Genomic DNA, 16,249 nt, shown 5'->3' on the forward strand with positions numbered 1-16,249 from the left:
TGTCTCACCTTTCTTCGTGGCTTTTGCCTTTATTTACATATTCATCACGTTCCAAATTTTCGTGATTCAGTTATATATATATATATATATATATATTATATATATATATATATATGTATATATATATATATAATATATATATATATATATATATATATATTATATATATATATATATATATAGCTATATAGATGAAGTGCCGGCTATGGAGATTTGCGTGTTTTGAAAATTAATCGAATCGCCGAATAGAAAGGATTCACGCGCCCTTATCCTGTCACTCCTTTGATGGATTCAGATCTTGAAGTGAGCATCATCCCGTCACCTTTATATTCAAGAGACTTTCCGTGTGTGGTCATTTCATTTTCTCAACAATTGCAATTAAGAGTTATGTCATCGTCGTATACTTCCCTTTGCAAGAGAAATTTCAGTTCTTAGTAGTTTTCATCTTCACTCTCCTATATCATTATGCCGAGTTGGCATAGTGGTCGACTTTTTAAAAATAAGGAAGGGTAACTTCTTCATTAACACGAACAAAGAATGAGGCAAGTAGGGAAAAAGATTCATCTTTCTCCTTTTCGTATTATGATGCTTTCCGTTTCTTGAAGATTATCGCCATTCCAGGACTTGTTTTGTTGGTGACGTGGACTCGGTGGTCTTGGGACTAACCTGTCACCGCACGAAAAGTAGACCTATCAATTACTTTTACTTTTTGCGGAGGACCAAAGAGACGGAAATCTCAGTTTTGCCCTTTTTTTTTATACTCAGAAGGAACGAAACAATGAGGAAATATGTATCTTGCCTGAGTAGCGAAGAAAACGAGAGATGTGATGACCCGCCTGGTTTTCTTTGGCCACTGGAAAGAATGAAACCCCTTCGTCACCGCAACGGAACAATGGCTAAAGGACTAAGGTGGTATAAAAAGGAACTGATTCAGTGAAAGAGCTTCAGCCCTATCAGAAGTTAAGGAAAAGCTGAGGCACCCTCACAATGAGAGATGTATGCCAGACGTGGCTGGAGGAATGATTTATTTTTCATGCTCAGTAATTAATTGCTTATCTGCCAAATGGAGGCACAAGGGAATGAACGCACACATACGAAAGGATCGAGAGAACATTTGGTGAGGAAAGAATTAGTGGGAAAGGTTCTGCAGACATCTCAGAACAATAGTATCCAATACAGGTTCACTTTAAGAATTTAATGAGACAACAACAAAATAAAAAAGTCAAATATTGGAACTTCGATAAAACAAGTCATACAAAAATTAGATTTTACGTTATTCTCGTACGATCTGCATTGTTATATGGACATGAATTATATCGTAACAGTGGAACCTTATCTAAAAAAAATTTGTCATTTGAGAGAAGAGCTTCAAAAAGAATGATGGGAGTCAAATGGCAGTTCGTGCTGCCCCGGGGAAAACAGTCCATGAAAGTGTCAGCAGGTCTCATTTGGGCACCATATCAGTTGGAACACAGAGTTAATGAGAACTTTGAAACGGGAGGCTGTAGTTGAGTGGATAATTTTGGAAATGAAAGCACAATGGCGTTGTCGACGGTGATAATATATATATATATATATATATATAATATATATATATATATATATATATATATTACACACATATACATATATATATATATATTATTTATTTTTCCGTTTCATCATCACCGCCTACAACGCCGTTGTGCTTTCATTTCCAAAAATAATGATGATTATGAAATACAGAGTAGAGCCTCGAACGACACACACACACACATATGTGTGGGTGTGTGTCGTTGGAGGCTCTACTCTGTTTTTCATATCATCATGATTTTGTTTGATATTTAACTTTATTCACATGTTCTCTTATTGCAGAGAATCCTGGATTCATTCTCTGGCTAACACCACGACGAGGAACTTGTGTGTGCAGTCGACATGTGCCCCTGATGCCCATCTTGGGCAATGTATTTTGTATCACACCAAGTTCCTTAAAGGACTGATTCTTCATTTAGATTTGAAAAGACAGCCAATAGTTGAAGTGTTTCTTGGAATCAGCTTCATGTTAATAGCTGGAAATTGATGGTTAATTGTTTTGTATAATTCACCATAAACCTTCATGTAGTATCAGCGAAAGACTCGCAAGGAGTGCCAAGTTAGGGACCGTAGCTACAGCAAATTTTGCAAAAGAAATGCCGTTAAGCATTTTTGTTGTTGTGCCTCAATAGTTTTGAATGCGAAACAGTTGTCAAAGATACATTAATGGTACGCGATGGAATCGTTAATGAATTACCTTCAAGTTCAAAAAAAAAAAAAAAAGCATTAGCTATAGAAATTAGAATTCACTCCCGTGAATGTATTTATCTAAATCATCGTTGTTAAAATAACAGCTGTTCTTAAAACTAAAGCGTCTAAAATGATGACTTGTTATTATTTCTTGTTTAATGGTATATCATATTTTGATTGTAATAATAGCAAATTCTAAGAAGTTGTCATCATTGACCCGCCCTCCGTAAAGGGTTAGGTATTCCAGAAGGCAGTTATCTCCTCCAGAGAGTTCATGAAAACAATAGCAAAAGTGGGACCTGATAGCATCCCATTGCCATACTGTTAGATTGTTTGTAATATTACACACACATATATATAATACACACACACACACACACATAACACACATATATATATATATATATATATATATATATATATATATATGCTTTAAAAAATCACTGTAGATGCACGTGACTTCATTCAATTAGCGAGTACCACAGGAAAATGAAAAGCAGAAATCCAAGCGCTTTCATCTTTACTAAGACATTGTCAAGGAACGAATGAAATACGGTTAAAAAAAATTACCAAGAAAACAAAAAGATCAAGAATACCAGATGGTTAATTGTCAAAAGGGTAAAAATCAAAGAGATAACCCAGGATTATCGGATATCACACGGTATCAAACTTATACATAGATTTAACCCTAACAGAAACTAAAACGTATCCATGCAGTCCAAAACATGTAAAAACTTAATATATTAATTTTGTTGCTCATATTTATCTACAGCTTTTTTCATTATGACTTGATGAAACAAGATTCAATTATATTCCCTCTAACTATGTCATTACATGGGATTAAGGCTCTTGCTTGACGCCAGTTAATAGGATGATCTAAATCTCTCATATGAACGAATAATGCATTCGATATTTGTCCAGTTCTCACAGAATATTGGTGCTGTTTGAGTCGTTGTGAAAGAGATTTACCGGTTTGTCTGTATTATGCCGGGAAGATCTTTAGGAGAATGTTTTATTACTAAACTCTTGACATTAATATTACTGAAAACAACATTTATGTCAAAAAGCTTTAAAATTCAAGGAATTTCTAAAAACCTTTCATCATACGGTAATTTTAGAATGTTATGTTTACTAAATTCAAGTTTGTTATTAGTTAAATAAAATGTTCTTCTAGCTCTTTTCCATGCCACATCTACAAAAGTCTTTGGGTATTTAAGTTTCAAGGCAATATCGTCAATAGTTTTAATTTCGGCGTCAAAAAACTGATGGCTACAGACACGTAAAGCCCTTGAGAACATTTCAGAAAAAAACAGAGAAATCAACATTTTGATGGTGATTGGAGCAGTAATAAACAAAAGAGGCAATGTTAGTTGACTTTCGAAAGACTGAAAAGGTGAAATTTCTATGGACAGTTACATCAAGAATATTCAAATTACAACTTCTTCCTCTACAGTCAGTTTTATAGAAGGGACTAAATTATTGAGATTAATAAAGAATTCCTGAAGATTTTCGTGAACTGGCCAAATACAGAAAATATCATCCACATACCTAAACCATACAACTTTTTGGGGCAAAATTCTTTGTAGGAGTTTTGTCTAAAAAAATTCCATGTAAATATGGCTAAGGATAGGAGACAAGGGATTACCCATAGCCATGCCAACTATTGTACAAAAAATTCCATATTAAAACAAAATTTACTATCTTTGACACATAACCTTGTAAGACTAATGAGGTTTGATACAGTTAAGGGAATATCATGACGTTCTAAATCATCCTCCGAAAATTCAAGTAAATCATCTACAGGCACTTTTGTAAATGAAGAGACGACATTAAAACTAACCATATTAAAATCAAAATTCAAATTTAAACTATTCAATTTGTTTATAAAATAAACATTGTTTTTTATAAGCCATTTAGATAAATTGTACGTAACTGAGCCCACTGAACTAATGATTGGTCTGATAGGGTTATTGATTTTGTGTGTCTTGACTAAACCATACATATAAGTAAGGTAGGGAGGCGCATCGCGGTGTAAACTGTTCAATTAATTAAATGGTCCAAGCCTTTTAGAATGGATTTAATTTGTTTATTAAAATGGGAGTTCACTGTCTGTGTAGAATCAGACGTCAATTTGTTGTAAGTATCAGTATCATTTAGCAATGCCATTATTTTATTTATATAGTTACTTTTATTCATTATTACCATCGCATTAGACTTATCTACTTTTGTTACTTGCACTGTTTCGTCTTTTCACATTTGTTATAGGCCTGAAGAAATCTAACGGATACATTAAGGGGAGAAGGCTTGCTCACAGCATCATACACAATACCTTTTACTTATATTGATATCCTCAGGGCATAGATTATGATAAAATTCTTCCAAATAACAAAACGATTTTGAAATGTCAACTTAGTCCAGATTACCGTTAGAAACTCCAAAGCTTAATCCACATCCCAAAGTCGCTATCTGGTTTTGTCTGATAAATTAATCATGAAGTCCACGTTGACATGCCTATTCCAATCGCTTTCAGCAATAAGGTTCTTCAGCTTGAATTAAAGCTGGATTATTGCTACGGGAAATTGTGGAAGTGCTGCAACCGTCTCGAAAGGAAGCTTCTATTCAAGCTGAAGAACCTTATTGCTGAAAGCGATTGGACTTAGCATGCCAACGTGGACTTCATGATTAATTTATCAGACAAATCAGTGGAGAGTGCTACCACAGCGGTTTTGGGATATGGATTAAGCTTTGGTGTTTCTAACGGTAACCTGGACTATGTTGACATTTCAAAATCATTTTGTTATTTGGGAAAAATTTAATCCTAATCTGTGCCCTGAGGATATCAATATATGTAAAGGTATTGTGTATGGTGCAATGAGCAAGCCCTTTCCCCATAATGTACCCGTAAGATTTCTTCAGGCGTAGAAGAAAATGAAGGCCTCTTCATTTTCGGCTTTATTATTTTTGAACATTTACCATTGTTATCTACATTTCATTCTTGTTACACCTGAGCAAAACAAAAATATTTCTGATTCTTCCATCCTAATGCGTGACTCCTGCGTATTCTCTTCAAGTGTTTCATGAAGGTAAATACTGACTCACATATGAGAAATAGAGTCGCGTACTGAGAAATATGTTGATGAGTGTGCAGTGCACAGGAATGTTTATGCGTGTTTGTGTTTGTCTAACTTCACACACGTTTGAGTCAATAACCTATCTATCCTCTCCTTTTGCTTCCCAGTGAAAATAAAATATTGTATAAATTTGGTAGAGTCGTGAGGGAGAGCAAGAGAAAGTGAGAGTGGACTCTCTCTCTCTCTCTCTCTCTCTCTCTCTCTCTCTCTCTCTCTCTCTCTCTCTCCGTTGTGGTACAATACTAAGTTGCATCACCTTGAGAGGAAAAGGAGTAAGTTAAGAGTTTTCGTTTTCTTGTGGAGCACAGAGAGATGTCCAGCAGCCCTGACAGTCAAATTCCATTTTCCTTATCTTAACAGGAAAGAATTTCTATTGGAGAATCAAAATGCAATGCAGTCATGAAGTCTACAACGTATCATCTTAATTGTAAGAAGGTTCATACAACCAAAAATACACGATTGACGTAAATTTATAGGTCAGATAGATTTGATCATGACATTTTATATCTCAGATTCATAATATATCTTTAAACACACTTACTTTGATCACATCAGTAAAATTTGGATTATTATTAATAGTTTGCCAGTCACATGATTCTCTATACTTCCCTGAACTCGCCAACAGTGGAGCATCTAGAAATCTTCCCTGGGGGGCGACACAGATTATCATATATATAATATATATATATATATATATATATATATATATATATATATATATATATATATATATATACGGTACATATATATCAACATGCATGTACGTATGTATGCACACATATTTATACTCACAGTTGTTATTATTGTTTTTGTTGTTGTACAGTTGTTGTTATTGTTGAAATAATCATTAACCAAGCAAATGTTTGCAAATAAAAATTATTTATTAAAAGAAAACGATGTTCTATTATTCATATCAATGGGGGCTCACGTCACCAGTGCCCGCCCCCCTTCTTAAATCCACCACTGCGTAGCAACATAATAATGGCAGCATCACACACCAACGGAACTGTTTTTAGTTTCCCAGAAAACAATTCAGATTGTTATATTCTTTTGTTTATAAATCTTTTTAAAATCTGGTATGAATCCAGAACGACCATTAATGGCATTTCTTTGATTTTTCAGAGATACAGCTGTTTAGTCACCAACCTTGATTTTCACTTGACATACAGATTTTTCACCAGCAGTCTTTGAATTTATTTGTAATCCAGAACTGTACTACAGCGTTCTCAATATTATACTCACATACACAGTCAGAACTTCGGCCACATATGAATCCTGTGTTCACGAAGACACGTGAAACAATGTATTTCTCAATAGCAAAATTGTTGAGTTTTAGCCAGAGTTAAAGTGATATTTGTTGAAGACAATTTAATGTATTCTTTAATTCAGACGTTAAGAACTGGATGTCTGGTTATATACAGTGCTATATACGTGTATATATATATATAGTACATATATACATATATATATAATATTATATATATCACATATATATATATATTATATATATATACATTTATACATATATACACATATTATAATATATATATATATATATATAATATATATATATGTATGTATGTATGTATGTATGTATGTATGTATATCGGTGGCACATGTGAAACTGGCAGCAAACAGGTGGCAAATGTCTGAGTAAAATATTTATTATTTCGACATTCTAGCTTTGTGAATAATTAGAAAAAAAACGTTCAGGAGTTAAGACTATTTTCATGTGTGCAAAGACGTCATCTGTTATTAACCATAAGTTTAAGTACGCATAAAATCCATTACATTTTGTTTGACGAAGAGACTGAAATTTTGTCTTTGGTCAGCTTAAATAACAGATGTCCCACAACGAAATCTCTATGAAATGACCAAGTACTGAAATACTCAGCACGTGTTACCAACGTAATTCAAACCCTCGCGTATGTCAACATCACGAACATCTGTGAAAATTAATGTTCCTCATATCTCAGTTCACTCGGTGTCGCATTTAAACCATTTCTCTTCATAGAGAAAATATTCAGGCTTATTTCGCATACACTTATGAACGAATGCAGAGTTTAATGAAGTGATAAATACTCTCTCTGTAAGTGCTCAGGTAAAACAATGAAATTCCTGTTCGTCCAGAAAATCGCTTTGTCCACGGCATGGTTAAATGAAAACGCACTACCGTTTACAACATTTTTAAATATGAAAATGGCAAGTTAGTTGTGAATTTCGAAAAAGTATGCTTTTAGAAATTCCCACAAAAAGTTTTGATAAGCTAAAATCGAATGTTAGGAGTGTCGTCGACTGCATTATATATATATATATATATATATATATATATATATATATATATATATATGAATAACTTGATCACGAAGTATATAAAACGTGATGCTATGTATAAATAAAGGTTTTTTGCCACGAAGGAAAAAAAATGAAAAAGCGAGATAGCCAAGTACTTTCGGTCCTGTTCGGACCCTTTACTGAGGGAAAAAAATATGCCTCAGTAAAGGGTCCGAACAGGACCGAGTACTTGGCTATCTCGCTTTTCAATTTTTTTCCTTCGTGGCAAAAAACCTATATATAATATATATATTATATATATATATATAGTATTAATTCATACTATATATATATATATCATATTATATATATATATATATATAGATATATATATATATATATATATAATATATTATAAATATTATATATACATATATATATATTATATATATATATATATATATATATATATATATATATATATAAGGTATTCTCCATGAAAGAAGAGAGAAGATGACATCTTCAGCTGTGGCAGTGAAACATGTTTTGGGTCACTTAAACTAAACGGAATATTTTCGTTGAGGTTGAAAACAGACGGCCAACGCTTTCCCGTAGGGTGTTTACCTCGGACGCCACCTGGTCGACGGTGATACAGTTTAAAAACGGTTATCTTTAAGACGGACATATTCTTGTGGTTTCAACGAGATGTGGAATCGGTTTTAAGCGTATTTTCATAGCTTGCACGGTATTTAGTCCTGTTACTATTAAACATGTCATCGGGGAACGAATTTAACTGAATGACACGCTACAACGTGAACTGCGGTTAACCAAGGTGCCCCAGGAGATAGCAGTATAACGGAATTCATTTATACTACAAAGATCTTTGGAACACAAGTGGCAAACCAGTCACGCAATCTCCCTCAAAATTAACTCATTTAATATTCACAGTTAGATCTACAGGACTGGTTGGATTCTGTATGTAGTACCTAAAGTAGTTTCCGCGTTAAAATAAAAAAAAAATTCGATATTCATTTGACAGGGACGCATTAGAAATTTATTTATGTATAATATATATTATTATACTAATATGTATATATATATATATATCTATATATATATATTACATATTATATACATACTAATATATGTATATATAGTATATCTATATATATATATATATATATATACATATATATATATATATATATGCATATATAATCAATATTTGACCACAAGAAATGTTATATAACAGAATACGAGATCTTTTGCTATTGTACTCAATGGCATTTTCAAGCAGACTACGTACAATGAACAAAGAAGACACGGATTCACAACAAATAATGACATAAAGGGTAACAATCAGAATCAGGAGGATTGTTGCTGTGACTTGTTTTTCTCGGAAGCCATCTTACCCTAGGGAAATTGTGTGCGTGTGTGTGTGTGTGTGTGTGTGTGTGCCTTTACACACGTCATAATTAAACACATGTGTACAAAGATAACGAAATTGAATCTATTTATCTGTTGCTCACACTTGTTGAACCTTGGTCATTGCTTCATATATATGTCTCTCGTTCAACCTTTGAATGTTCTTGTCTGTATTTGAAAGTTGACTGTAATTCACATGTTGATGAAATAATGATACCTCAATCAAATTCGGCTCACATTTTCAGAAACATTCCCATTGATCGTTTATCACACCAGCTTAGATTTCAAGTCAACTTCTGATATATCAGTAAAGGTTCCTTGCAACGTACATTCTTGTGGCCATATATGCACCTTCCAAACCTTTCCTGTCGTCTTGCAAATTTTCTATTGTATATATTAATTCATTTAAAATTAAGGTAATCCAACATCTAACTGTTCTATGAAATAGGGTCATTGACCTGCAGATATGAAGTTAATTATGTCCTATTGATGGAGTGGTAAAGGAATGAATGTAGATAAGATAGAAAGTCATGGCACTTAGTCTTGAACAGGTTGTCTTCAGATATGGTAATTTTCTTTCATGATTTCATTGATAAGCCTCGCCTAGTACTGATTACGCTCAGTAAAATAGTTTCTCTGTTCACTTTATGTACTTCTCTACTCTAACTGTATAATCCTTGGAAGTAGAACAGGATCAAAGGTGACGGAAATGAGGAAGTATGGTGAAATAAATAACACTTGTAATTACTAGTCATAAAATCAGTGTCAGTAGCTTGAAAAGAAGACAAGATAAAGTCTTTAACAATAATTTCTGTTGCTTTACGGACTAAAATCTGTACATGATTGTTGCGAAATAGTTGAATCAATAAATATATAGTAAGATGTTTAAAAATGTAAAGACTTATTGTTATTGTTTTCTCATAGATTTGAGAGAGAGAGAGAGAGAGAGAGAGAGAGAGAGAGAGAGAGAGAGAGAGTCAGTGAATCAGTGTTCTCTATACATTATCATTAATATTAATCGGATACAAAATTAAAGAGCATCCTAATGTGTGCTAATTAAATAACAATAATCGGCATGTAAAAGCAATCTTCTTTGTGCTATTTCTATAACTGATGGCGTCAAGGTCGTTTATTTTTGTATTTATCTAAAGTTACTTGAGTAATTCAGAATAGTCCGTAGTGAAAGATGGTAGTTGCTGCGTCAGTAAAAACAACTCGGGATTTGGTTACGCTATTACCCTTTGCGTGTAACCATGTTAGGCACTGAGTAATGCAAGTTTATGAAACGCTTGTCCTTAAAAATTCTGGAGCGTTTTTTATGTCAAACATTCAATATGTTTATTTTGTAAACCACTTGAAGATGAATATTCGGTGGCCTGATTGCGCGTGATGTAAGTAATCGCAACATGCGCAAGATAGGGAAAGTTGCTGTGGCCGACTTTCTTCACAGTTTATGGCTATCGAAAGTGATGACGCATGCACGCACTGAGTTGCTGTTTTGATTTTACCCACATTTTCCTTTTAATGGATGCGGGACAAGCGCTATCGACGCACTTTATTTAACGGAGAGCCATTCTATTGCCAGTATCCAATATAGACGCTGTATTTCAAACTCACAAGAAGAAAGATAAATTTGTCAGTCAAACCTTCTTAGTAATTTGATTTGATATTGTGTTGATATAACATAGAGGCGTTTCTGTCACTGAACTAGAAAGCCAAACTAGAAAGCCACGTTGATGGTGACAGTTCTTAATTCAGGCTATGGGGTGTAGTAGCCTGGGACGTACATTCACCACAATTTTAGTTGCTGCTCACTTTATTCTCATTCTTATTCTTCTCTGCCAGACTTAGACCTACAATGATTTCAAAAGTTTCGAAAGTTGAGCATCGAAATTTGAAACACAAAAGGACATGGCTCGAAAAACGAAAGCTCCCCAGTGTCATCAATGTCACTTCACTTCAACGTCCTATACACAAGGACAACCAGACGAATTTCTGCACTGATCAAGCAAAAACAGATTTTACTTCACTTTTTGTCACTATTTTAAACGTTTGAATGCTGAAAGTAGCACAGTGCTTGTCTTTAAATAGCCTAGAGTTCATTATTCATTCATCCACTTTAATGTACCTATGTCAGACGAGTCGCTTTTGTCATATCTAGTTTTTTACCGTTAGTTATCTCTGAGGTACATTTGGTAACGTCCTTGGCTTTCACTTGAGGGGTGTGGGTTCGATCACAATGCGAGGTGGATTGTGTTATTATTATTATTATTATTATTATTATTATTATTATTATTATTATTATTATTATTATTATTATCATTATTTATTATTTATTATTATATTATTTATTAGATTTATTTTATTATTATTATTATTATCATTATTATTACTGAAAAATTCAAGCCATTACTTCGCCTTCGAGTGTACTACATTTTTTATCTCGATCACCGAAGGAGATAATGATAACTCTGAGGATTGTGAAATGACCAAATTTTATTCCAAAATTTCCAAACTTTTCTTTAGTAGTTGTTATAGCATCCACTGCTGTTCATTATCTATGTCAGTTAAGATACATATCTCCCTCTCACGTAAAATTTAATTTCTAATGCTCTCGGGGATGCCACATTTTTTTTTACTATCATTAACCTTACACTTTTTACGTAAAGGTATTTTCTTTTTATTTGTAACGCTTAATATATTTTCGACGACTAACGTTATTGATTTCATGTCGAGGAAAGACAAATTGAGAACTGCTTTTGAAGAGCTCTCGCACTGTCGCGGGAGAGGGGACGTAAATTGCACATGCAAGGCGTTGCCTATTAGGCCGAAAATGAGCCCTAAGCCTCTTGCGACGAGACATCTGGTGAGCAGATAACGTGGGAAAGGGAATGAATGCTATTTGCGGTTTCGTTACTATCCAACATTTTCTTGCGGACGCACATCACCAAGCGTGCACTCCGTCATTCATCTCTGGCTCGCCTGAGAAACCAAGTGATTCATAATGCCTCGCAATCTGACATTAATGCTGGAGAAAGGAAGAATTTGCTGTTTGAAATGTTCCATCTCTCTGGTTATTGTTACTGTCACTGTTATGTAAATAAAACTTTAATGTTGCACAATACTGGCTTAACTGTACTAATCTTAACCTAGTATTGGTTGCAGAATATTAGGATAACCATACATATCATATCTTCCAAAGTAATCATTGCAGAATATTTGGATATCCATACTAACACCCTAAACAGTAGCAATCGTTGCAGAGTATTAGAATAATTACATTAATCATATTCTACACAGTAATCGTTGCAGAATAATAGGAGAACTACTAATAATATCCTACACAATAGTCTGCAGAATATTCGTATAACTACTAATCATATCCTTCACGGTATCGTTGCAGAATATCGGGGTAACTACTAATCATATCCTACATGGTAATCGCTGCAGAATATTAGGGTAACTACTAATCATCCTACACGGTAATCGCTGCAGAATATTAGGGTAACTACTAATCATATCCTGCACAGTAAACTTTACAGAATATTAGGATAACCATACAAATTATATCCAACACAGTAATCTTTGCAGAGTACTGGAATACTTATACTAATCATTATCCTTCACATTAATAATTGCAGAATATTATACTAATCATATCCCACAGTATAGTTTGATAACTATATTAATCATATCCTACACAATAATCGTTGCAGAGTATTAGGGTAATTAAACAAATCGTGAACTAGTATTCACGAAATTAGTATATAAATTGCTCGCGCCTTTGGTTATCCATTCTAATTGCATGAGCAGAGTTGCAATCTTGCGAGATTTTTATAATTCACTCAGTAAAGGAGAGAAAGAGAGAGAGATGGATATGAATAGTATTTAAATATTTCCTGATTTTTACTTCTTCTTTTTTATGAGATACCAAAAAAAAGTTGTCACTAAACTTGGTCTTTTAGGATTTTCTCCCACTGCCAAATAGAATTCAGTCAACATATTGGAAAAGATAAATATGATGAACTGGAGTTAAAATACTTTCTTACTGAAGGCAGAGTTATCCATGTTCTAGCTCGGTTTTAGTTTTTTAACCATTTTAAAATTGGCAGCTGTTCAAGTCAAAGGAGTCATTGACTAGTGAACTGTGTTCTATGGCTATACAAATAAGTGGGTACTTCGACGAAATTGTTGTTTACCAGAGCTTTTAAACACAGAGGAACCGTCAACTGAAGTAGATCCATCGAGCCATAATGTCTAATGTGTTATTCATATTAAGATATTAACATGTTAAGATATTATCATTAGAAGAGAACATTCTTCTCTAAACACTGCATAGTAAGGTGCATTGTATGGACCTCTTTTTCACTTACTTCAGTAACCTTCAGCAAAAAGACGAGAAACATAAAGGTGACTCTTTTCGAAGGATTTTCTTTTCGAATAAAAGGAATTACTGTGCAACCCCTCTAAAAGGCTTTCGAATTTTGATGCTGTTTAAGTGTTATAACCAAGGTCTTTATTACTTATTAAATATTTTCTCTTACATTTTTTCATGTGATTTTTTTTAGTCAGATTGACATTTTCGTTTAATTGACCTCATTCAGAGAATAGATAAAAAATGTTCAAACTTGACACTGATCTTTGTATTGAAAACACATTGTGTGATTATTCATTGCATTTCCCTAAGTAACGAACCTTCAATAACGTTGTTTTACCCGTTTGTTTCCGAATGCGTATGTTTTATGTGTAAATGTAACTGGTTATTCCCTTCTTAGATTCATACTCACTTTGACAGAAGAAAGTCACATGAATTCACAGAAGTAAAACACAATGTGATCTCAAGCTTAGATATGGAGAGGAAGGGTCATTATTATCAAAGCTATATACTGCAGTCCCGGTAGTAGATGGAAATTGGATGCGTGCCACACGCAAGAAAGGTAGAGATTCAAGCAAATAGTTCAGCAACTTTCAAAACCAATGTCTGGAATAATACAGATCGTAAAATCGATGACTGACAGTGACCAAGATTTGCTATGAATTTACATAGATATCCTGTGTTTGCGTCGTCATTTTGTTATTTAAGATATCTGTATCTTTGTTTGAATTTTTTCTAATAAAGCCTCTGTTTTTCCAGCCATGCGTGTTGCCTCTGCGTGCTTCCTAATGATGATTACAGTGACTGCGTGTTACTGTGGTGAGACCACATCTCAGGCCATTGATGATGCCACCGACTGGTCTCCGTCAGAACTCTGGGATCATCGAAATCCTTTAACAGTCAGGGTTCAAAGAAGAACTTGCATGCGCTGTTCCAGTCACGCTTCTTCTCTTCAAGGACAGAACCTCTTCAGAAGGTTTTCGCCACGCCGTAAAACGCCCTTCTCTGGCCCAAATGAATATTCAGCACCTTCCTCTCTCCAAGATAACGAGATCAATGGGGTTGGTGTTATTCCGCACGTCAGGGATTTATCTCGTCAGCAGAATTCTGATGATGTCGCCGTGCTTACTCTTGACGATTATAACGGGCAACAGACCCTCGTATATAAACTTGCCCCAGGTGCCATTTTTGGAGGTGTACGACGGAACGAGGGCGTGGGCATTAGTAGCAGCGATATGTTCGAAAAATTAGATAGAAACAGAATATATGGAACTGTACTCAACAGTAATAAAAATATTATAGTGAAGCACAGAGGAAACGTGTATTTAGGCATTCCATACCGACTTCCTTCTCACGGAAGAAATAGATTTCGTCTGAAAGGTAAAATCGATCCATTGTCAAATCCACTTACTAAATGGAAGATCCAATATTTGTATCCAAAACCGCCATTATCATCCATGGACAACCCTTACTTACCATCAAAAACCGAACGTTATATAAGGTCAAGAACGTCGCAGAGGATAAAACTTGATTCGGCCCTTGAAGCTCAACGCCCAACAGGAAGCGGCAGTTTGCTGTATCCTTTAGCGAAAGCGGTACAAATAGGGAGGGCAAAAACTAGAGGAGCTTGGTTATCTTTTCTGCTCCTCCATTACCTCGGATTCCTTCCACATGTGCCAGGGATTCCCAAGCACAAAGATCCCCTAGATGTTATGACGAGTATTAAAAACACTCTGTAACAGAATCCTTTGAAGGTGAAATCGCAAAAATGGGATGATTTTGTTCATGAGCATGCGAGAGAGAGGGCAAGATCACCAGAAGAGCATCGTCAAAATTCCTAACTGTGTAGCAAGGGTCATTGTCACGTCAGTTTACCTGTGTCCCGTTTGTGCCAGGTTTGAGCTCTGAAGTGATGTACTTACTGCTTGAGGTCTCTTTCTAAAGACTTCCTTGACTGAAGAAATTCAGTATCGGAAAAGCTGGGAAAAAGAAATTCTCAATTTGGCATTTGCTCCTTGCGTGTTGGTCACCAGGAAAATATTTCAGTGTCTACCGAACTGCTTGTGTTTATGAATAGCGGTGAAATGTGCCTATGTGTTTCAGGTGATACTTTATATACAAATAAAAAAAAGTTTGAGTAAATTTAAAAAAAAATATGTCAGCCGTTATCTGTATTCACATAATTGTTTCGAAATGATGAGATGACCGACAACATACTTTATCCCAGAGAATTTTTTTCCGTTTACACAATTGGCGAGGTTTATTAAATACACAAGGATCAGCAATGCTCTCTTTCACTGAATTTCGCCCACTTGTCCTGCCATGCTTTCCCAGAATTAACCGCTGGTTCTGAAATGGCATTTGTTTTTGTAATTTTCAACACTCGTTACAATTAGTGAATACTGAAATTTATACCTATTTGTACATGTAATTGTCCATGCCAATTTACACTTTTTTCTTAATGTTAGATTATTATTTTATTCATGATAATATTTGTATAACATGCCATTATGATTAAATCCATTGTTATGTATTTTATATTTGACTTCTGTGGCGGTTTCAGAGGCTTTACCCCAAAAATATATATAATATCTTGCCCACCAAACTAAGTGGGTCATTTCAAAGTGATACAAATTTTCGTCAAATAGTACGAAATTTCCTTTGGAGCCACCACGGATTTTAATGTCTTGACTCTCCTGTTGACGCTATAGCCTAGATTTTTTAATGCAGTGTTTGATGCTCACATTATTATAACTTCAGGATAGCAGTATCCCGAAGTTTA

General features: G+C 34.4%; 1 protein-coding gene across 1 annotated transcript in view; it reads left to right on the plus strand.

Annotated features, from left to right (window-relative positions):
- LOC135211673 (uncharacterized) overlaps positions 1–15,898 on the plus strand; it is a 17,501-nt gene extending 1,603 nt beyond the window's left edge. The window contains exon 2 of the mRNA XM_064244941.1: positions 14,227–15,898. Within this exon, the coding sequence (XP_064101011.1) occupies positions 14,229–15,206 (978 nt within the window). The 5' untranslated portion in view covers positions 14,227–14,228 and the 3' untranslated portion in view covers positions 15,207–15,898. The remainder of the gene's footprint in view (positions 1–14,226) is intronic.
- Positions 15,899–16,249: the final 351 nt, after the last annotated feature.

Source organism: Macrobrachium nipponense, chromosome 4, assembly GCF_015104395.2.
Source record: "Macrobrachium nipponense isolate FS-2020 chromosome 4, ASM1510439v2, whole genome shotgun sequence".
In the NCBI taxonomy this organism is placed as follows: Eukaryota; Metazoa; Arthropoda; class Malacostraca; order Decapoda; family Palaemonidae; genus Macrobrachium; species Macrobrachium nipponense.